This window comes from Brienomyrus brachyistius, chromosome 15 (assembly GCF_023856365.1).
Source record: "Brienomyrus brachyistius isolate T26 chromosome 15, BBRACH_0.4, whole genome shotgun sequence".
Classification (NCBI taxonomy): Eukaryota; Metazoa; Chordata; class Actinopteri; order Osteoglossiformes; family Mormyridae; genus Brienomyrus; species Brienomyrus brachyistius.
Window position 1 is genome coordinate 22085642 of NC_064547.1, and position 24104 is coordinate 22109745.

The following is a 24104-nucleotide window of genomic DNA, read 5'->3' on the forward strand; positions in this document are numbered from 1 at the left end:
TTACTGGGCCGCTGAAAATGTCTGGCCCAGCTAAATTTCTTGGTTTTAAAATCTGGCTCAACTACTTTCCAGACCTGGACTAGCCCTACTGAATCATACACTAATGTTATTCTGTTATGTGGGCTGTTGTGATAGGGAGATTTGCAGGATGCTGCACGACGGGTGGTGTCCCTGCTGCAGAATGCCGTCTGGACCAGCACTTACAGACAGTGAGGGTTGCTGTTATCACCTTAATATTGTATATAAGCAATCTGTTATTTCTTAACTTTTCTGAAGACTACATTGACTGCATGTGTTGAGAGATGAGTCCGACTAGAGGCTGGTTAGTGTCTGCTTTCATACGGGTATCGCTATAGATAGGCATGGATTCACACTACTCTACAATTACCAAAATAACCAATACAAAGCGAGTTAAACCTGCACGTGCCTGACAGCCCCTGTAAACCCCAGTTGCTGTGGGTCGTGAATCTTAAATGACAAAGAGCAGGCAGTATGGGCTCGTCCTTTGGGAGCCATCAACACAACAGAGGAGGAGAAGCTAATTAATGTTCACTGGACAAATATTACATGGACTATATGAATACGTTTAATTGAAATAATACACACTATAATCTTGAAAGCAAAATACACTCCACTTAATTAGTATATATATATTTTATTGTACTGTTGGAATTATAGTTTGGCAGAAGTTTGCTTATTTTACAAATAAAAACAAATATGGCGCCTGTTCTTAGTATAATGTTAAGTTCACATTTTGCTTAAAAAAAAAAAAATTATAGTGTTATTAAACAGAATGTGCTAACAGAAGCTAATGTCCATTAGGTACATGCCAGAAAATGACTGGGTGAAACAAAATCTGATTAAATTAAGCAGATCAAAAAAAAAATCGTACACTGGAAATCACCCGATTTAAAAGGTTCATACTGGGCTGCAGAAATAACTGCAGAATGAAACCCTGAACCCAAAAGCGCGGCAGTGTTCTTACCCAGAACACATTTGCAAGATGTTCCACGAGTTTGTAGCAGGCTGTCCGCCAGGTGACCTTAGCTACCGTGCTCAGCACAATCGTACGCGGCTGGCAACCACATGGAAACCTTAGAAGTCTTGTTTGCAACCATTTAACACCATTATCAAGAACATCAAAAAACGAACTGGACTGAGACCCCCGGAACACAAAAACACAAAGGCTGTGATGTCACACACATGACAGCTACTGTCCAAACATTTCAGCTTAGTCACTGCGAAGTGCCACTCGAAAGTTCGCCCCGTTCGCGTTGTGCCCCGTGGGTCACGGATTACGGGACGTCCAGGACATCCTGGTGCTTTCTTTCACTCTGAAGGAACTTCAACATCTCGGCTGGTGGAAAAACAGGACAGGAAAGCAGCCGAAAACAGCAACAAAACCACAAGGAACTGGAATGTTGCAGTGTTGGCCTCTTGACAAGACGGGGGGGTTTTCACACAATATACAGTACGATTGTAAAGACGGCATTCAAATTCAAAGTAGTAAAAGTAACAAAGTACTATTCCTTTTTATTTAACTATACAAGGTTAAAAATGATTAGCAGTTAGACATATATAATTATATGACATCACAACGCTCCTTCAAACTTTCAATGTGGAAACCAAAAAAAAAAAAAATTCTGAATGCAGTATCCCCTTTCTGAACACAAGAATTTTGCCACTGCACATGCCTTAAGGTCACCTGTCATATCTATAGATATCCAGTGCATTGATTAGCAGGGAATGCAGATAAGAGAATGTGCCAACCGAAAAATGGAGCCACTTCACTGGTCACTGTCCACATAAAGTAGCTCTACATATACAAACCTTTGAACGTAATGCTCCTCACTGGCTTGCAGTGAAGATGAAATGTTTATATATTTTGCTAGTCAATTCATCCTGTTTGTTTGTGCCAGTGCAGACTTCACCCAGTTGCTTGAAGAAATCTAGGAGGGAGACTCTGTCAAACTGCAGTTTTGATAGAAAACCAGTAGAGGTCAGGCTACACACTGTCAGCCCTTTCACACCATGGCCGGTGCCCGTGCTGAGCCTAAATTCTGGGCGTCGCATTCACACCATAAATAACAGCAGTGTGGGGCCGATATATCCGCTTGGCCAGAGCTGGGAGTACGTGACATCAGGTAGCGGGTTTAGAGGAGTCAGTAGGTCAAAAAGAGAACTAAATAAATACTGTGCTGGGTGTAGTAAAAACAAATATGTCAGTAATTTCAGTGAGATTTACCTGTCGTGTCGTTTTAACACAGGTGAAGAGAATGCAGATGGACAGGAGCATCACTTATATTTATTCATTCCACATGAAAGATTTACATGTTCCTTGATTATTTGTATACCTGTGAAATTGAAGTTCACCAAACTGTTCTGTTTTCTTGTCTTCACTCTCCCTTTAAAAGTAAGTCCACTAATGCATATTACGCAGTAGCTCCTTCAGGGTCTTGTACTTTTTTAATGTACATTTGCGTTAATTTTCAACGAAATGACTATGCATTTTAACCTTCATATGCTAATTCGTACAAGGTTAAAATGCACGATAATTTCTTGTCAGAGCAGTGCAAATGCACATATTAGAAGCACGTATTTGCACTGTTATAACAATCAATCGCCGCATGTATCGTTTGTAAAGGTGAATGCGTACATGCGTTACAGTTTTGCGCATCCCCGCATGTTATCATGCATGACTCACAGTTCATCCATGAATGCGTCTCCGATTGCGGACCGCTTTTTAATGGGAACACTCAAATGGTAGTTTGCGTTTGACCGCTGAAGTGCAGGAATTAGTCGTTGGCAGATGTACTCAAATGACACTTAGAAATTTTGAATGAACTGTGTTGAGGACAATAACAAATAAAGCTAAAAATAATGCAAGCATATACAGTAATTAAAAAAAGCCTTGCCTTCATCGCGCCTTGCCTTCCTCCATTTTTGTCTTCACTTCCAAATCAGTTCCCCTCCCACAGCAGCACGCACACACTGCGTCATCGTTCTACCCTTTCGGCAGTATAAAGTGCAGTGTGAATGCAAGACGGTTTTTGTTGGGGCTGATGTCTGCTCCTGCCCAGCTCTGGCGGAACACTGACACCAGCTCCGGTTCCGGCCACGGCTTGGTGTGAAAGAGCTACGTGGCTGAGAGGTGTTACATTACAGGGATGTCAGAAACCATATGGATCTCATTAGATTAAGGAAAGGAAATGGGCCATTTCTTTATGGGCTGGCGATGGTAAACACACACTGAACATGGGACTTTGCCAAGTAAAACTGAACCAAACCAATTTCTTGGTGAAAGATTTTTACCGCAACCTGGAACAAATTCTCAAGCGTTTATCAGATCTACGTAACGGATGTTAAACCATCACATCTACCCTTTAAAATGCCAGAGGTTCTCTTTGAATTCCTGAAGCATTTCTTATGTGGCAACACTGCCCCCACCTCCCACTGCTGGTCTGTCATCCAAGATCTCCATCTGGGGGTGACAAGCTATTTACGTGTCCATATCGCAGGGTCTCGCTCCCTGAAAGGGAATACTGCATTCCCACCCTGTGCTCTTGTTTTCTCCCGTTCCTTTTCTGTTACCCCACTCCTCCAGTGTCCCACTCTCCGCTCTCTGTCTCCTCCCTTGTGCTCACTCGGGCCAAAAGGCAAGCAGGCTTACAGCCCCTCCTTGGGAGAGGGGGGCAGCTGGTTGCTTGTGGACGTTTTGAGGGAACCGAGGGTCTTGCTGAACCAGGAATTTTTGGCGGCCTGAATCTCGTTCATCAGCACCCCTCTCTGGTGTTCCAGCTCCTGCCAGATCAAAACACACGACTGAGTAAACGGAGGTAACATCCTGTGTATTTAACCAGTTGACAGTTCCTGACAGTTTAACTCGTTGTGTTTTGATAAAGAGCTGCACCTCAACTGTTACAGGTACTGACATGAATGCCCCCCCATTTCTCCTTGGGGTTCCCCTGGAAGCACCACCATCTTAAAGACACGTTCAGGTTATGTGACCCTAGTGAATCTAAAATGCCCTCTAACTCATTTATTTTTTAACTGCAAAAGTGTGGCTGCCGTACATTTTTCTGACCGTGCCCTATGTCTTCAACAAAGCTCTTCTGTTACACTGACAAGATCTTTTGTTTTTAAGCAATGTTTTAAAATACCTCCACAGAATAAAAATATTTTTGGGTGAGAGGCTTATGGAGTGACAGTGGGCGGGATCATCACATACTGCCGACTGGTTTAACTCAGCAGGAAGCGTCAATGTGACCAATACAAAGCAAGTTAAACCTGCACGTGACTAACAGCGCAGGAAAACCCCACTTGGGGTTGCGAGTCATAATTTCTCCGTCCAGACGTTTTCAAAGAATATGGTGGAAGTGAAATATTAGCGATTCCCACAGACACAGACGACATCCACACATTCACCATCAGACCGAAATAAAAAGGTGAACAGTCCACATGTTCCTCTCCAATGAACTCAACTCTGGGAACAGGCCTCTTGATTATAATGGGTGCAGACTTTCAGTTAAACAAGCTTCTCTTTGTGCATCTACTCATGTGACAGGCTGCATGCTCATCTGACGGGGTGAGGAGATTAGTCGGCAATGAACCAACTAGCCGAGCGATGCAGATAAAATCAGCTATGAAAAATTATTTATAGTCAGCTCTGAGCTCTTTCTAAATGTTTAATTTGTAAAAGAAGTCCAGTAAAAAGCTTTCCGGTGGTATATAAAATGGAGGTCACGCCTGTCAGTATTAATACTGATGTCATGTGACCAGCAGAGTAACATTTTTACTTTGAGAACTTCATAACAAACGTGTGAAAACATTCTAAGTCTGTGTTCCTGGCTTCAGAGATTAAAACATGCAGGCCAAAGTGCATTCTTCCGGGCTGGTGGTGCAGCCTGTTTCCTGCCTGCCGAATGCAGCAGTCTTGCACACCTTTGCAAGAGAATGCATGTGTGCGTGTGCCATTTGGGTGAGGGTGCTCCCCTGAGCTCCCAGGGAAAACCTGGCGCATATACCCTGCTAATATACCAGGGTGTTTTGGTTACGCTAGATTTGTTCTAAAAATTGGTTCAAATATATCCTGAAACTTTTATTTTATTGTTATTTCCTGTGATTTATTATGGGACTTCTATTTTGATAGACCACACCACACTTGTCCGACATGTAGAGTGAATTATTGGGGATTACAGTAGAGGAGGAATTTTGGTTGTCTATTTTTTTTTTTTACTTGTTTGTCTATTTTTTTACTTGTTTATGCATAAGAACATGTTCTGTTGTTATTTTGGTTAAAGCAGAATATGTCCGTGTTTTCTTTTGTCACTTAATTAATGTTTGTTATGAATTGTATTTATTTTTGAGATGTAAAAATCTCCCCCGTCTGTTATGGTATAATCCGCGCCCCTGGTTTAGTGGAGTGGAACCCCTGTTTTACTCTCTTTGAAACATGTTATGACGGTGAGAGGAATGTGTTGTCTGTACGCGATATATTATTTTCTAAGTTAATTAACTGTGTATATTTCAAATTTATTATGATTGACAGGGTGCTCGAGTTTCTCATGATGTGTTATATATTTGTTTCATAGGTGCAGAGAGGAGGGATATGAGACCTGTGCCTATATTACTTGCTTTCTGAGCAGAAATACACGTATTTGAACTACATTTTGGTGTCGTCCCGCCATTGATGCACAGCTAAAACTACACAACGCAGAACGAAATCCGCTACACTGGGGAGACGGAGGTCCAGGACTCACCTGGATCCTGCACTTGGCCTCCACCAGCTGCAGCTTGGTCTGGGCTAGCTCCAGCTCCATCTCTCTCAGCTGGGCCTTAAGCGAGTCCTTCTCCTCGTCCAGGTCTGAGTCCCGGTTGTCCTTGCTCACCGCCGGCACCTGCAGTGGCCCCTCCTTGCTGAAGACCTCCCGGCACCGTTCACACGCCATCACTTTGCTCTGTGGTTGCAGAGTGTGCCGCATGCTTAGGCGCGGGAGCATGCGAGTGCAGGAGACAAAATACGGGTCGCTACGGCCGGGCCGGGCCGAGCCGAGCCAAGCTGAGCCGAGCCGAGCCGAGCCGAGCCAAGCTGAGCCGAGCCGAGCCGAGCCGAGCCCTCACCTTAACAACGTCCAGCTCCTCTTTGGTCACGGCCTGCTGCTTCTCAAGCCTGGTACTCAGCTGGGAACAGATCTATAAACCAGATACCCGAAGACGGCGTTACCATAGTGCAGGGTTCCCCGGTACGCAGCCTGTAAACAGTCAAATGTTTTGCTTGTGCAAAATGTGCATCGCTGCGTTTTAGCCAAGTTAAGCCCTGTCTCAGGGGAAAATGGAACAATCCATTCGATCTCCACCCAGCAAATATGATCAACAGCATCCACAGCCCCTCTCCCCGCTTGGCAATTTTCTCCAACTTGAACTGGCATAACAGAATGACATTGGGGGCAGGAGCCCTTGGATTAGTGTTTGGCTCTCGGGGAAAAATTATTGGGCTCAGTGGGCTAAGCCTCTTTGCCTGTGATCGGAAGGTCGTCGGTTCAAGCCCGGTCTGAGCATGTCTGTGGGCTCTTGAAAAAGGCCCTTAGCCCCCAGCTCCCTGGGCACCACTACGGGTGGTTGCCCTTCGCTGCTCTCATCTATAGAGAGAAACACGGGGGGGGCAAAAAGAATTTCCCCTCTGGGATCAATGAAGTTTAATCATTTAATTTCCGGGCAGCATTAAATGGGAGGTCAAGACGTAAAACACCTGAGGTTGTATTTGGCGTAAAATAATTCAGTGCATCGGATAAAGATTACAGGTGATTAAACACCTGTGCTGGCTGGCTGACTGTCTCGTACGCGGCGAGCATCAGCGCATGCGGGACAGAGCCGCGTCACATGCCGGATACCCTGCCTCACCTGCTTGTACTCCGCGATGATGGCCGTCGTCTTCTTAATCTCAGACTCAGCCTTCTCTAGTTCCCTTCTGAACACCTCTTTCAGCTGGTGGGAGGGATTATATAGAGTCAGATGGGGGGGGGTGCCCACAAAGGTCCCATAATGCAACAGTCAGCACATTAGGCACCTAAGGGAAAAGCGTCCCATCGTCAGGTGAAGGCCTCTTTCGTGTCCTAACAGCTGGCGGATTCGACTCATGTCTGATACTATCGAGGCGGTGAAAAGACCACAGAATTGTATTCCAAGTACTGCAACTCGCATATAATGCAAAAAAAATTAATAAAAAATTATCATCAGTCCAGTCTATCCGATATGTGTGTCAGGGGGCCACTCCAGAGAACACAGGGCGGAAGGTGGAGGGGAGCATTCGCATGAGGCCTGTCCTTCAAAGGGAAGGAAATCACATCGCACACAAAGTTGCATGTGTGTAATTCTTAGTAACATCATAATCATGATCATACAAATCCATGCGAATACGGGGTCAGTACGTCAGCTCCACTCTCAAAGTCGGGGATTCAAACCCCCCCCAAAGCCACCACACCACAAAGCTTAAATTTCAGCAATTTAGAAGTATTTTCCTACACCGATAATCATGCACGGCGCCCCCTAGGGGCATGATGTGTACAGCGCCCAAGCACCTGTGCGGTCTCTTCTTCATGCTTCTTCTTCTGGTCCTCAGTCTCCACCAGACGCTGCTTTGTGTTCAGCAGCTCCTTGTTCAGGACGTCGGCCTTGTCCTCCGCCTGCGAAGCACAGCGCAGTCGTCACAGCGCAGTCGTCACAGCAACGGGGTTATGAGGTTGCTCCGATGCCAAGATCCCACCACAGCCCGTTCGCTGGCAGTGGATGGGGGGCATGCTCACCTGGTCCAGGTCGTTCCTCAGTGCTATCTTGCTGGTGACGAGCTCGTGGGCAAGGTCGTCGTTCTCCTGCTCCAGACGCATACTGGCCTCTTGTAGCCTCCGGTTCTCCCTCTGTCAACAGAAGTGATAAGAGTAGAGCTTGAGGGAACAGATAAAAACAGGAAATGCGGAGAAGTGTTCGCTTGCTAACGGAAGCGTTAAGTACGGTGATACTGGCCACAATCGTTTGCTAGCTGAAGACTGACAGAGTGGCTAAGAGTGATGCGTGAGTGAGGCTGGGGTAGCGGGAGAGAGACATTCACACATACAGACTGTGGCCACCATCGCTCAGGAAAATGCTGCAGACACTGACTGACAGCCGAGCACATCAGCATCGACAAAAACGGCCCACGCTTGTCAAAATTTTTCTGGAATGTTTTTCAGTCTCTCCATAGTTGCTTTCATACATGCACACAACCAAAAACACTTCAGCTGGTTCACTGGAATCCACCTGCTGAAAATAACAACGGATATTTTCCCTTACATTTCATTTTCAATCCATTAGTAAGTCTTTTGAGCTCAGAGTTATCTAGCTGGCATGAGTGTCATCGTAGCCCAATGCAAAAACCTTCACATCTGGTGCAATATTAATGCAACGTCGTCGTCCTGACAACTCCAGCTAGGATATTTTTAGCCTTAGAAAGCAGCTGGAATGCAGTTAGCATCAGACTGCCCAAGTAAAACCTAAATCCGAATCTCACTTTCCACCTGTGACTCACCGGCGTACCTCAGGTCAAAGGGCACCTGCAGGTAATTTTATCTCCACACCCGTTATGGGTGAACGAGAGAATAACAGCTTCTTATCCAAAAACAAAAAAGAGAGATTATAGGACGTAAGAGGTTATAAGAAGAGAACAAAGCTATGAATTCAAATGGGGAGACGGGCTGATTACGCCGAGTCCCTGTGCACCGGTCCCACCCAGCCCAGCCTCCCGGATGCTTGTCTGAAAGCCCTCATTGTTACGAACTCAAGATAGTAAACACTGGCCATGTGATCCCATGACATTCCGCACCCTCACACGAGGACTGACAGCCATCAAATGACAAAAGATTTCAGTTAATCTCACTATCGCTTCAGACTAGTTAGGCTCTTCTGACAGAACTCTACCACGACGGATATTAGTCATTATAGTAATTAAACACTGGATTTTTCCCACCACTCCTAATGCTTAGAAAAATCCCCATTAAAGCCTAATTAAATTCACAGCCAATTTTCCTGCTCACAAAAATCCAGTCACCATTTTCCTACTGCTAACATTATATAGCGATATTCATAGTAAACATTACGTCCTGTTATTAATAAAGTTGTCACTGATAATCTTATCAATACAGGGTATCAGGCGGTGGACAGGTCAATATCTGGGTGCTGAGTATATTTATCGGAGCAGTGAGACAGGTTTGCGGGGAACTCACGGCAAAGCGAGCATCGCAGGACACCGTCTGCCGGACGGACCGAGACAGGAGCACAAGCGAGGGGAGGGGCGGCGGAGCAGATTGCGGAGAGCGACACGCAGCTCGTCGGATTCGGGCTGGGAGCTTACCTGGACGCTCACGGCTGCCTACGCGGTCACGGGGCGCAACACGGTTTCTGACAATGCCCTCAACCGACAAGGGGCAGGGGGAGAGGCCAGCTGCTTCATTGGTTGAGCTCGCGGCCAAGTCCCTCCCACCAGACTGCTGCGAAGCCCATCCCTGAGACCTCCCTGATCTGCCAACGCGGCTCCGCCACCAGGGGGCGCACTAGCATGCTCCTCAGTCCTCTCGGGTAACACACATTCTTTTACCCTGTCAGAATACGCTCTGAGCCTACCCTAAATTCTAACATTACAACAACTAGCCATTATTTAAAAGTATCCTTTATTTTACGTTTGTGAAAAGTATAAAATCGATATAAAACACAGAAGTTAAAAACTTAAAATCAGTCATTGTTCAAAAAAAGAGTTCAGACTGAACAAGTCTTTCCAAACACTTTTTTTTTTACCTGTATTTCTGACACAATTATAAAGTGCAAAAAACGAACCAAAATAAAAAAATATGCTTATTTACTTGAAAATGAGAGGTATGTCACAGGCAACAATGTTCACTCAACTCAGCTTAACAAACACAACTGTCAGTTTTTTTGCAGAAGTGGATAGTTCAGGTCCAGAAAGAAAAAATCCAGACAAAGATTGTGCCTCAACCAACCAGCTCCTCTGTGACTGTAATCATTTACTGAACTTGGTCGACTGAAACAAAATCTTGGTCTGGATTTTTACCTTCTGTACCTGAACGATCCACCTCTGGGTTTTCGTAATTGAGAAGAAACACACGTCTACTTTTTTGTCTGAACTATACAAATGCTTAGATTTGTCAGTTGATCTTAGCAGCAAACCTTATATTACAGATGTAAAAGGAAACAGAAACTGGGCTATAAAAGCGAATTTGTGGAGCCGCCCAGCTTCCAAAAGCACACAGATCTCATTCTTGGTCGTCTGTGAGCTCCGAAGTCTTTCATGTCTCACCGAAGCACCTCTACACATGGGTGAACTGAAACAGGATGAGAGAGGGAGACAGGAAATGGGTGCGGCAGACTGGCGTGACCACCTTACGGGGGGGGGTAATGGTGCGGCAGACTGGCGTGACCACCTTACGGGGGGGGTGGGTGGTGGTAATGGCGCGGCAGATGGGCGAGAAAATTCTGATCTCGCGGGTCACATTATATTAGTTACATCTTGTTTATGTTTGGCATGTCAGATAAGCCTGTGATCGGGGTGCGTGATCCATTAGGATGCCTACCTGATACCTGTCAATGGGGTCCTCCTGCTGCAACTGGGTCTCCCGCAAGGACTGGTACTCCTTCTCAAACTTCTTCAGTTTCTTTGTGGGCACCTGCAGAGGGCAAAAGCATTGTGGGTTCGTGAGGAAAAAAATGTCAGCGCTTCAGTAGGAGTGGGCCGGACATGAGCTTGGCAGGTGTGGAATTGCAGAAGCTATTTCAGCCACCAGGCGGCGATGTAATGAGTATAAATACACTACAACTCGCTGTTGCCCCAGGTAAGCAGTTGAGACCATATTAAATACCAGTTTTAAATCTGCTTCCCAGGACTACTTACCCGAGGACACTTTCATTTTGTTCCTGAGCACCTGGTTTACACAGTATGCCAGCGAGTGACCGATCAATTTAAATAACAAACCAAGGCAGCAAAGATCAGATGTCTTAAAACCAACAATCTGTTCCATTCCAGTCCCTGACTCTTCAATAAACTAAACAGCTGCGGGCACATCTATCACAATGGAGAACTTTATAGGTTGTTCTAGTCAATCATACACATCTGTGAAATGAACAAATCTTCCTGGAATAAATTCACTTTAGCAGCCTTTTTGTACGTGCTGTCATACACACACTTTACATCTCCCTCTTACCAGCCTTTTGTACACGCTGTCATACACATACTTTACATCTTCCTCTTACCAGCCTTTTGTACTCGCTGTCATACACACACTTTACATCTTCCTCTTACCAGCCTTTTGTACATGCTGTCATACACACACTTTACATCTTCCTCTTAACAGCCTTTTGTACATGCTGTCATACACACACTTTACATCTTCCTCTTACCAGCCTTTTGTACGCACTGTCATACACACACTTTACATATTCCTCTTACCTAGTTCCTGTGGTCTCCCTCGACTTAAACTGCACCAAAAGTCCACCTGTGCAATAAGAAGCTACCTGCACTTCCGTAAGATCAACCTCTTAGGTGATCCAAGGAGCCTAATAAAACGACTATACTTAACAACATAAACACAGACTTGAGGTCTCGGCCCACCTTGTTGCCATGGTAGCAGCTGGAATGTTTTTCTTGTGGCTAAGATTGGGTTTACAGGTCTGTCTCAGGAGGGAGGAGCCTGGCCACCAGAGATGATCGCAAAGGGCCCATCACTTAGGTCTCTATACCCCATGCATGCATGGCAGGAAGTGGAGACAGCTAATTATATCCATTTAAAACTAACGTAACTGCTTAGTGGCCATCTTAGCTGTGTAGGAGGCATGACAATGCAGAGCATCAAGCCGAGCGGAACATCCATTCAACTGCAGGCAAATGACAAAGTAAGAAGGAGAGCTAGAGAGCGGAGCAGTAGGGAAACCATACTGAGGGAACGATATGGAAAAATCGATACGTCTGAAACACGCGTGTCACCCACGATGGACAGAAGTAGGGCACCACATTCACCATGAGAGCACGAGGGAGAGAGATTTCACAATGTAACGGAGGCAGCGCGCTCAGATATCTGGGTGCGTCACTGGGGCCGAGAGTGAGGACGCCGACCTCCGCTCTGGTGGCGTGAGAGATAAACAGCACAGTGACTGTGTTTTGGCACCTGCTGAGTCATAGAAGCCATCAAACGTGTCACGATAAGACTGGGAGCCATACTAATCGTCGCGTTCTGCGTTTATCGTGCCGCTTCGACCTTTTCTGCAGCAGAGTGGGTATCCGTGAACGCAGCTCACAGCAAGTGAGTCACGTCATCACGACAGCCCACCTCTTCCTCGGCCCCTCGCATACGAGACTGTCAGACACCCAAATGTCGCGTCATCAAACCACGCACTGGGTGCACCCAGTTTCCATGGGGTACTAACCGTCACACCACGTTCAAAGCGATGAGAAATAAGGATCAGCCTTTCATACCTAGAATGAACCTTGCTCTGGTGTATTTGAGGTCTGTTAACAGGAAGATGCTTTCAGACATGAATTAAGTTTCATAACGGCACCTAGACCGGAGTTTTTATATCATCCACATCGAAGACCAAACTATAATGTGAGACAAACCTGAACAACTCCACAGACTTCCACCTAAAGAAAATTAACTGTTGCTTCTGTAGTTTAACGCAAAGAAGCCAGTGAATGGAAACTGACAGGTACCGCGATCCCCTGGTCGGCACCCTGCCCCTCCCGCCGTCTCTGCTCTGCTGTCCGGGATAATGGCATCTCCTCAAATGGATGCACAGAGAGACCCACAGCACGCAGAAGCACCAACCAGCGAGTTAGCAGCTGTCAGAGTTATAAACTGTCAGCCCGTACACTTTGCTTATCGGAGTGATGTCCTGTGCACTGACGTTTCAGAGACTGGATCAACGTACCTACCTCTCAGACGCACAAAAGGAGATCTTTAACACTGCCTGAATTCAGAGGAATGATAATCTCTCTCTCTCTCTCTCTCTCTCTCTCTCTCTCTCCTTGCTGTACACCACGAGAGTGAAACTCCTCATATTTAGGGCAAGACGTGTGCCAACCCGACTGAGACACCTACCAAGGGCTTGGGTCTGGAGTCGGCCACCAGGGTGGCCAGGTAATCCTCCTCCAGGATCTGGTTGATCACATGAGCATCGTAGGCCACACTAATAGACACCTCCTCCATCATCTTGACAGCTGTGTCCCCCGAGGATCGAAGCAGCAGGTTAAGCAGGGCTGCCTAGTGTAGTGTGGCCTCTGTAGCTTCTGTACGTCTCTTAAAGATCAAGCCCAGCCCTCGGGGGTGGGAAATGCAGGGCAGGTCTGGGGGGGGGGAGGCCCAGCCAGGAACACACACCTGATCTAGTTTTGTTTCCGTACTCTGTGAGCGAAGTTAGGTTCACTCCTGCACACAGTCACCTTCTGTATTTTCCCCCCTCTAGTTCAAGGTGCATTTCAGTCCTGGTCCTGCCTCCAGCCCCCTGAGTATGAGTGCCAGCAAAATCAGGACCCCGCGAGCACGACTCCGCCCCCTCTCTCCCGGGCTGGTTACTACAGCAGAGCAGATCCTGTTGTCACTGTCCCTCGGACACCTCCTCTGACTGGCTGGCGGTCCTCAAGGATCTGAGCCCAGGCCACTCCCCCTGCTCTGCTCCAGTGATAGCAACACTCCACTCCTCAGTCACTGATCCTTGGAGGATTGTGCTGGAGCCAAACAGGTACAATTTTAAAGACGTCAAGCTACAAGGAAATCCACAGCTCAGGTCTAGAAAGAATCAGCCATTTTTAAAACCAAAATATATACTGTATATACCAACAAAAAAATGAAAATTAAGACCCAGTGAGCTTACTTAAAAAAAAAGTCCAATCTTCAAATGTCCAATGTCTGAGATGTCGATGAAGACCTCCAGAGTGAAACTGCATTTCTGTACTGCCGAGGACGGGAGGATGGAGCAGCCCACACACGGGGGCCGCCCCTCCCCGGCAACCAGCAGGTGCCAGCGAATTCTTGCAGTCTGTAAGCTGATTACAAGTCAGGTCCGTCCCCCCCTTATGAAGCGAAGGAACGCCTGCAGCTCTCTCCTCCCTGACCGCGAGGGCCTAGATTATTCCTTCCGTGGAAACAGAGAAAACGCAAGATTCACGCGTACGAGCGAGCGAGCGAGAGTGAGAGAGAGCGAGACAGCAGCCCAGGGGAAACAGCGACTGCGCAGACACTGGAGACGCAAAGACAGCTTCGATTGGCGGTATGATGCAAAGCTTCCTGTGCCCCCCCTCTCCCCCCCCCCCCCCACCCCACGCGACACCCTCCCTGCTCACTGACTCACATTTCTGTCCCAGGAGACATGGCAAGAGTAGGCTCCTCACGTAAACTCCGCCCCTGTGCGCCGGGGAATGCAAGTGGGATGGTCTGACAGACAAGGCCGCCTGCGTCTTGCCGCTTCCGAGACGCCGAGGAAAGATACGGCGTTTTGAAAAGACGCCTGTGCTTGGCGGCGGTACGCTGAAATATCCGGGGTCCTGCTCACGTCGCCTTCGCCGCACTTCCTGTGGTGGCTCTCTGGTCAGGAGGCGAGGAAATGCTCACCCACAGATCACAACCTTGCTTTTGAAACCAGCGAGTCAGACATCACAAGCGTGTATGTGCTAAGAGCGGGCCGTGCCGGTTCCACCAGCCTATCGACCGGGGTGGTGCCTGGGTCCGCCCAGACAGGGTTCCTACAGCCCGTCCCCGGCTGAAGAAATGCAAGCTCACTGATCCTGCTGTCGCACTCGGTGGCACGACAGGAGAGCGCAACACCAGGAGCATTTAAAGCACCGACGCTCCAAACGTTCCCGCGCCAGGAGCTGTGGCTCCTGCCGTTCTCCACGTCTGCTGCTAACAGGCATAGCCGCTCCCACGCCGGGATGGTGTAACCTAAGCCAGGCGAGAGCCTCCTGTTCCGGCGATCAGAACAAACAGGGGGGGCGTTGTGGGCTGCCACAGACCGTGACGGGAAAGCCTCCTCGCCTGATAGGACGTGGCCCAAACCATTGAGTTTTCCTCACCTCCACCCCGCCTGCTGACTCATCCTCACTCAACAGACCAATACACCTGTTCTCTGGCTCTCGCACAGGTAATAAAGGCCACGCCCCTCCCAGACTGCACTTCCAACCCCGCCCTGTCTCCAGGGCCATAGAGTCTGCCGGATCACAACACCCGCTTGCAGAATAAGGGCTGAGCCCCATCCAAGACAATGTGGCCATTTGGGACAGACGCCAAATACCGGGAATCATGCATTCATTGTGAAACTTGTGGGACTTCCAGACAAAAGCATCCCACGGTCATCTGACTGTAGCGTGATCAGAAGAGCAGGCCTTATGTTGTTATTAATAAACAGCTGAAGGTCGCTGTTAAATTACATACATCATCCATTCTCCAAGAAGTACGACGTAACCTAAAAAGCATGGCAGAGCTTCAGAATAACAGACTTGTCAACAAACGTATCAGCCGTGCAATGAACTCTTCGAACTGCATGCCTGAGAAGCCAGCCTCTGTCTCGGGCTGCAATCTTCCCCAAAACTGCTATAACCTAATTTAAAGTCATTCTGTTCAAATTAAGAGTCAGGAGTCGCATTAGCAGCTGGTCTGAGAAATGGGGGCATTAACAATGCAGGTTTAAACGTCACCAGTTAACCACTAGTTGTCTCATCATTCCCATGATCATCTTGAGGGATGGGTGGGAATACATCGGAAGACGAACAGAGCGTAATTACACCAGGCTTTGGGGACCCTGTGATGTGTCCCCCTCCACTCCGACCACAGAAACGTGAGAAAAACACTGAGGACTGAGGTCCCAAGAGCTTAGTCCGCTACCATGTAATACCAAAACTTAACTGCAAATGGATTCGCTCACTCAATAGATTGAAAAGCTGTTAATCCTGAAACGCTATGGGCACCATGTGGACTTATTTTTTAATACCTGTGTTTGCTAACTTGGCAAAACCTATCCACCCGAATGGCCAAATGTCACATCAATCAGTATTACTCAGCTGATTTTGGCACTGCGGATACCTGCGCTATTCAGAGTATTATAATTTTAATCCTTACATTTGAGTAATTATTAAGTAATGTAACCTAGGATACCAAGTAAACAGAGCGTATCACACACCGACAGGTCACACATTCACCATTAACACACACCATGCAACAGTTTCATAACTGTCATAAAATGCGCATAAATAAACTGAAATGTTAATGGGTATGAATATGAATTAAATGTTTTGATTTATGTGCATAAACACACTATATTATCCCAGTGCTCAGCGATTACGACGACATATGTTGCCGGAACGTTTCGGATCGGCACACACCCCATCAAACACTGCTGAGTCCAGCATCAAGGCGCAGCACATGGGTAACTAGAACAGAATAATCGCCCAGAACCCGCAGACCGTAATTAATGAAGTTCTGCCTACTTAATGTTCTTGTTTTAATTTAATTTCCAGTTACATTAATCTCATGTCGTGGCATTGTTAAGATTTCAAAAAGCATTTAAGACTAACTTAAGTTCCTGAATGTCATATTTATAAGGATGATTTATTAATCAATTCCGATCATTTTTATTAAAAGCTATTTCTATCCATTTATCCATCCTCCATAACAGGGGGCTGAGCCTAACCCAGGCAGTACAGGGCGCCAGGCTGTGGACGCTCTGAAAGGATGGCAGTGAATCACTGGGCTCAAACACGTAAGAAGGTGAGACACCAAATTATGGATGCTGTGGGACTGTGGGTGGAAAGCAATGGACCTGGAGGTAGGGGTGAGTTACACGGACAAAATGTCATACTTTAGGTTAGAATCACAATCCATGATAAATGCCTTGCTTATATGTCACTTAGGACAAAAGCGTGTCCTAAATATGCAAATATATGTAATTAGATCACGAGTTTTTGATTACAAACCAACGAAATTGGAATGCATGCAGTAATGTTAATTAACCATAACCAGCAATTCTATCCTAACAAGAAACACTGCTTGTAGTATTATAAAAGTAATGATAATTAATTATTAGTGTTTATAAAATACTGTACTTATAAAAGAAAACAACTCATATTTAAGTGCTTTTTAATGTTTTTTAACATTTAAGTCTGAAATGTCTGGAGTGCAAATGAACATTTATCATCTCTGCATTAACTGTGTTTTTGCAAGGTTTGCAGACAACAGTAGATTGGTCATGTCAGATTTCGCAAATACAAACCATTTTCACACGATCTAAGCCGAAGCTATTTCTGGAACCAGTTTGTCCTCATCAGCTGTGCTGCAGACTGATTATGCGACAGCGTAGCTGAGACCGTGTGACACCAAGTGCTATATTTTTAGCAGTCAAATATATATATAATGTTTGTGTTAGTAAAAGATCAGTTACTGAGTTCAAGATCTAGTCACTAGCTTGAGATCCACTGAGACAGATAATTGACAAAGTGAGATTTACAGGCAGAGCAGGGATGTCATGCAAGCCGAAATTGCTTTTTTGCACATCAGTCTGTTTGTGTTGTAGTTCTGTAGCAGCCTCCATACAGGCAGGCATTGCATGACTTGCACTTGCCGGTTTGCTCAGTCACTACAATTGTAGTGTTAAGTAGTGCTGTATCACGATATTTTGTGATAACTCTGAAACACTTATTATGGATACAACTGCAACTGGTTACAATAAATCATTCTCATATCGCCCATCACTACTTAGAGGAGACCTGTGGACAAGCCAAACGGGGTCAGACCATGGTACGGCCTATATAGCCACTGCACTGCCACTTTAAGGGCAACGGCTCACATATTTAGCATAGTAGCTCTACTGGCGATACCTGGCAAATGTATAAAACACACTCAGTATCAATCAGAAGTTAATCATGTTTCGAGCTGCCAAGTCATGGTCTGGGTGATCTTTGCCAAATACATGCGCATTTCAATTAGCATAGCTATCATAGGATACTTCACAACCAGTCCATCCTATCAGGATTACGGCTGACTGGACAGTACCTCATTATTCAGCAAGATAACGACCCGAGGCACCCATGCGGAAACGATCCTGTGACGAAAGAAAATGAAAGACAATCGAATGAATGATCCAGGTTCCCATAGGGTCAGTATGGAATGAAAAGGATCGAAGACCATCCATGGAATCCAGGATTGAAAGTAAACTTTAAACTTCTGGAAATCCCGATGATCTGATTTATATATTTTAACATGCGTTTAATGTGATTTTTTTTTCTTTTCAGGTAGGAAAAAGGACTGTGTGATGGAGAAAAAGGAATCAAATGCCAACGTTCTGGATGTCCTGTTGTACTTATATTCCGGCTCGGTCTGGTTCCGAAAGTTTAACAGCTCAGAGGAAACAATCTTATTCCAAGCCACCCCAGGCCCCAGCAGGTCCCAACAGTCACTACTGCACTTCAGGGACCCACTCCAGCTGCACTTACCTCCTTCAACCAACCAGTGGTCCCAAACGACACCACAAAGCAACGTGGTCAAGAGGCACTCAGACGTGAGGCTAGCCATCTCTCTGCCTGTTCAGCCTCGAGCCACTTCTAACTTCAGACAGTTCGACTGAATTCCCAGAATGCCTCAGCGAGAGAACTGTGCATTTTGATTCACAGCCTAATGGCTGACGTCACATTTCTAGCCGAGAAAACAATTATGGAAAACAAAACAACACGAGGACGAAGGCACAGCATGCTTCCCCCTGCCGGGACAGCTCGGCGAACGGGAGGCAGCCTGCGGGCACTGGGAGTACAGAGCAGGCAGCGTTCTGTAGATATGTTATCATATTAAAGCATTCAGAAAGGGCAGTCACATGCCCAGCCACGTTAACAGAGACTCTGTTTCATGGTGACTATGTACCTATTGACTCGATGTGGCCCAGTGTCAACACCTATTGGCACAATTACAAGTACGGATCTGATGAAGCTGATGTCAAAGCTTCTTCGGGCTGTTTTCCAGTGGACCAGGTACTGTATCACTGGTACCGTGTAGGGCGCTTTCAGAAAGCTGCAGTGTGTTGGTTTTAACTGCTGCAAAAATTGGTACCAGCTACGAATGATATCACAATGCGCTTGTATCACGTTTATCACGTTTGTATTGTGTTGTACTGAGTTCATGTAAATGCTGTATATTAATATACTAATATTATCCTTATTATTATTATTATTATCATTATTATTAATATTATTATTATTACAATGCGGGTATTTTGTACTGGATTCTAAAAATGGCTGCAGTATATTATAGGGCTGGACGATGCGATATTCATACCAACATCGCATGTTATGTATGTGCAATTCTTACGTTGCTAGTCAGCTAGATTAAGATTAAGGCTTTTTCTTACTTTCAATTCTGTACGGACATTATAGCACAGCGAGTTTAGGTTTTGCTATAACATTTTTACTCTGTCATAGAAAAAAATCCTTAGCTAGCTTTGCGATTTTAATTATTGTTCCTTTTATAGACTAATATATGTTTAAAAATCAGATTAAAGTTCACCTAAAGGTTACCGGTTCTTTTGCATGGGTGCTGCATGCGTTCTCCGGCACGAGCATAATCATTTTCATCCTTGCTGCTTTAAAGCACTCCTAGGCGGGTTTGTGAGAAATTTACAAACTCCTTTTTGCTTTATAAATATTCCAATATTTATTACAATAAAATGATATCCCTATACTTATAATAAAATCACAGGCTATGTGCATGGCCGACTGACAAGGAAAGCGTTTCAAGTACCAAAAGTTCTGAAGGACCAAAGAAATACCCCAGCTGGTTTGGGACTTTTGGTACTGGTGCTCGACCAGAAGTCAATGGGAGAGTGAAAGCAGCAAAGGCACCGTACTAAAAGTGCGGTACTTGGTGCGGTGGAAAAGCACGCTTGGGCTATACTTTCCTCTTGCAATACCCATCCCAGCCAGGAGGAGGCCTCAGGACACACAAAAGCCTCCAAAAGCTCAGTGGCTCAAGCCCCAGTTACTGTCGTTGTGCCTTTCAATAACATACTGAAGCAGAACACGAACGAGGTGCGGATAAGGATGCACCTCCTACCTTGATATTGCAGGCCTGCTCCATGAGTCTGCGGGCATCCTCCGCGGCTCGGTACCTCTTGGGCAGCTGCACCCGGAAGAACTTCAGGGCGCCCTCGAAATCCGCCTGGAGCAAGTCTTCTTTGGACGTCTGTCAGGAGAGAAGCGGCTTCCGTTAGCAGAGTTCGAGAGTCACGTAGGAAGCCTGGGAAACGCAGTGAAAGCAGCTCAAAAACACAAAGCGAATCGACTCGCACGATGTACGTTAGCAACCCGGGGCTCGAGATTTGACCTCCCAGGCATGTGGCAGTTTTGATGAATTGAAGAGGATAATTAGACAACCATGTATTATTAAACCTGTTAATTATTAAAGCTGTTTTTTAATAAGTACAGTGCCTGTTTCGAAAGTTACATTAACAACTTGCACAACTATATATTTCCTTTAAACTGAACTTTTTTGTTTTATGTCCATGTCTTAGTACATAGTGTGTGAATTTTTAGATTGGCACTGTTACATATCTTTGGAATTCATATTTATATTCTACTTATCACTGTTTTTACAAGATCATAATCTCATGTATGACACAACTGAAAATAACAAAGATTCTTTGAGTGTGAGACTTGAAAAACAACAGCCCTTGGGGGGGTCGAGCCTCTCCGTCTTCCATCTCAGGGGGCGGCTGCGTGTGAACAAACAAACACGTGCTGCTTAAGTGAATACTGAAGCACTGATCCACAGCGCGCGCCCCAGGCACCGAGATCACCTGCCGACACGTGTTCGGCGGGCCGCCATTTTTTTTCGACGCTACACCACAGTGTAACAGTGCCACCGTATGGCAGGTCGCTGTGAAACAGCGAATCGCTGACACCTCAAAATAGCCGCAGCTCCTGACACCGGACCTCCACGCTGCGAATAATTCTCTACAGTAAGACTGAAATGGTTAAGGCGTGATATTTATCGTTATCTGCTTTGCAACATGAAGTACACATAATTGCGTAAAACGGTTACGCAACGGAGAACTATGAAAAACTATCGGCGGTGTGAGAACATGGTTGATGGCGTCTGAAACTTCCCCGCAAGCAAACCCCCGCCCTGCCCCCTCACCGCCAGCAGTCTCGGGACAAACAGCCGGTGACCCATTCCCAGTAGGCCTAGCACTCGGCCAGCACAGTCTGTCGCTGGGCCGCCTCTGTCCTCTCCGGGTGCCCCCTCCTCTGGTCGCCGTACTGCTGGCGGCAGGGGGGGAGGGGGAGGCAGGTCCCTCTCAGTGGCTGGGGGGCAAGGGGACTCCAGGGTCCCTCCCGGATCGGGGTCCAGGTCAGGCTTTGTGTCGGCCACGGTGGATTCCAAGGTTATTCCACAGTCCACGTTAAAACGTGGCGAATGCAGAAGAGGTTCCGAATAACTTGTGATGGTTCCTGGCCTTTATCCGTCAAGGTGGTCCCTATCTACTCTGTGGATCTGGGAAACTGTCACAAGGCACGGTTCCATCCGTGGAGCGATCGCAGGCGCAACGCGGCCTTTAAAAATGAACACGGGAAGACCACATGACTGGCCCACATGACTGGCCAGACCGTCCTCCCCACAACAAGACGGAAGTAGAGTATCTGCACCCCGTCAGCAGTCAGACGGATGCCAGCCTCCTTGCTGGATATCTGGCATCTGACAGATGACGTGCTATCTGTTCATTTTCAGCCCTCTGAGCCCCCGAAAAATTAATAACAGCAGTAATAATAATAATAGTAACAATCAGGAAATAAATCAAATGAATAAGATGTTGCCTAGCAACAGAAAAAGGCTGTAGTTACTGGGATGACAGAGAGAGCATCTCTCTATCTGCTTCCCTCCAAACCCTGGCAGTTTACCTCAGGGCCAAACGGCGGCTACCGGCATGCAAGAAAAAGACGGAACGGGAAAACAAGGCCACGGATAGAAGACAGTGGAATTCATCCGAGGTCCACCACCCCCCCCCCCCACCCGTCGGATGAGGCTGAAACGTGAAGAGTAAGCGGGCGTGACTTCAGGCATCCATGTCTGCCGGCATGCTTCGGGGGGAGCAGGCGAGCCGGGTATCCTGCCGGGGACGCAAACGGAAGTCCGGCCGATCGGGAATCCTCACGCGGCCCCAGTTATTCCGCCGGATCGCAGGCGGAGCCTCGCTCCCGTCATCTCGGACTCCCTCACCGTCGACGACCGAATTAAAAGCTCCACAGCGCAGGTAACGGACAGGTCACGGGAGTGGGCGGGGGGCAGGCCCTCCGCAAGCCAGGCGTGCACTTATTTACGTTAAAGACGCTCCGAAGAGTAACACATAATCTGCAGAGATGCAGCTTTCAAAAACAGCGACGGATAAACAATGACGTAGGAAGTCCGGAAAAAATCAGCACGGTGCCAGAGGATCGTCCGGCGTGGGCTCACAGCGCTGATCCGAAAGCTCCGCTGCAGAGGTCTGGGCAGACGGTGGGGAGCGGGGGAGAGAGAGAGAGAGAGAGAGAGAGACGTAGGGAGGGAGAGTGAGGGAGAGCGAAGAGCTGATGGAGGCTGCTGGCGGTGGGCTAGGAGACGGGGAGGAGGGAGAGGAGGAGGAGGAGGATGGGTGTGGAGGAGCAGTGCTGGGGATCCGTGGACTGGCTGTGTGGACAGGCTTGTGGTACGAGATCCCCCGCCTCCGTCACTGCCACTGCCCGTGATCCGTTGCTGCACACTGTGAATGGGGAATGGCAGGTGGAGGGGTGTATTTCAGCAAGCTGGGATGTGAAAGAGAGGTGGGGGGGGGGGGGCTGCCTCCAGGGAGAATGCCGTAATGCCCAGCCAATAGGAAAGCGGCTGTGCAACGCCCCCCCCCATCCCTTTCTCGCTCTCGCCGCCTCTCCTCCATCACAACCAGCCTCTCGCGGCGGTTCATCCAAACGCACATCCGCCCCATACAGTACGGGGGGGGGGGGGGGGGGACCGCCAGTCTGTTGCCAGGGGCTTAGGATCACATGACTTTCAGGGTGGCACTCCTGCGAGCCTTCCAGCGTACACGCGACATTCCCGATCCCCTGGACATCCACACTCAGAAAAAGCCGCATTCACACATGGGGGCTGCCATCGCTGTCATTTCCTGATATGGCATTTGTGCATCACTGCTATTTATTCAGAAATTAAAAACCTTCGGTTCAACCATAACATTTTACCACTCAAACATAATATTTGTATTAATATTTATCTGACACTGCAAACTAGCATGCATCTTGCTGGGCTGGCAGAAATAATCACACACTATGCAAAAGACCCCCCCACCCCCACCCCCAAGTAACACTGAGAGCCTACGCGCTTAATTGCGAGTCATGCGCCTGGTTTACGGTGATCATGGACAGAACAGTAATGCAGGAAAGCTGTTGGGGGAGATTTTCCCGATGGCTACATAACGGCCGCTGTCATACCTGCTCCCTGCTCCCGTGCGGCAGAGCACTGCGAGTCACAACAGCCCCTCGCCGTCCGGATCTCTACCTGCGTTCCAGGTGTGACGTTCCGGGAGGCAGCGCCGAGCTCTCGAGCAGGATAATAAATGGGTACGAGGCGACCCCAGCGCACTGTGGGCACTGCTGCTATTTCAAACTGCTACCTATGGGATTCGGCACACTACTGCTGCAAGTAGAGCAGCGCACGCTTAGATAAACTGCACCGGTTTATACGCAATGCCATATCATGCCTCAAAACCGATGGCTTACACATTCTATATATTTTTGTTTTATATGCGTATATATTTCTGTACATATCAATATTTTATATATATACATTTGGGTGTGTTAGTAGAATATTACATTTCCAATCTGTATTTTGTATATAGAAAATACTTTTAAAAGTGCGTATATTTTGAAATTTCGTTTGAGCTCAGTGTGATGACGGCAGTATTTCTGAAAGGCTGAAACCCGACACAAAAGAACACCGTGTAGTATATTAGCGTACCGTACAGACCAGGTCAAACCCCTGAAGAGAATTTAATAGCTACCTGGAATA

At 47.1% G+C, this 24104-nt stretch overlaps 1 protein-coding gene and 1 long non-coding RNA gene across 8 annotated transcripts in view; one reads left to right on the forward strand and one right to left on the reverse strand.

Annotated features, from left to right (window-relative positions):
* Window positions 1–639: 639 nt before the first annotated feature.
* The window catches only part of rabgap1l (RAB GTPase activating protein 1-like), an 81359-nt gene continuing 57894 nt past the window's right edge, over window positions 640–24104 (reverse strand). For 2 of the 7 annotated variants that reach the window (XM_048976453.1, XM_048976454.1), the window contains exons 19-26: window positions 20121–20249; window positions 10617–10709; window positions 7803–7913; window positions 7578–7682; window positions 6901–6984; window positions 6121–6192; window positions 5760–5957; window positions 640–3801 (exon numbers count right to left, since the gene is read on the reverse strand). In XM_048976453.1, the coding sequence (XP_048832410.1) occupies window positions 3667–3801; window positions 5760–5957; window positions 6121–6192; window positions 6901–6984; window positions 7578–7682; window positions 7803–7913; window positions 10617–10709; window positions 20121–20249 (927 nt within the window). In that variant the 3' untranslated portion in view covers window positions 640–3666. Of the gene's footprint in view, window positions 3802–5759; window positions 5958–6120; window positions 6193–6900; window positions 6985–7577; window positions 7683–7802; window positions 7914–9382; window positions 10368–10616; window positions 10710–13133; window positions 14333–20120; window positions 20250–23527; window positions 23580–24104 lie in introns of those variants that run through there. The other 5 variants (XM_048976458.1, XM_048976457.1, XM_048976456.1 and 2 more) reach the window with 5 other exon arrangements.
* LOC125708721 (uncharacterized) lies at window positions 16372–20125 on the forward strand. The gene is made up of 3 exons (XR_007382530.1): window positions 16372–16452; window positions 16702–16793; window positions 18314–20125. It is a non-coding gene; the product is annotated as an uncharacterized LOC125708721 (long non-coding RNA).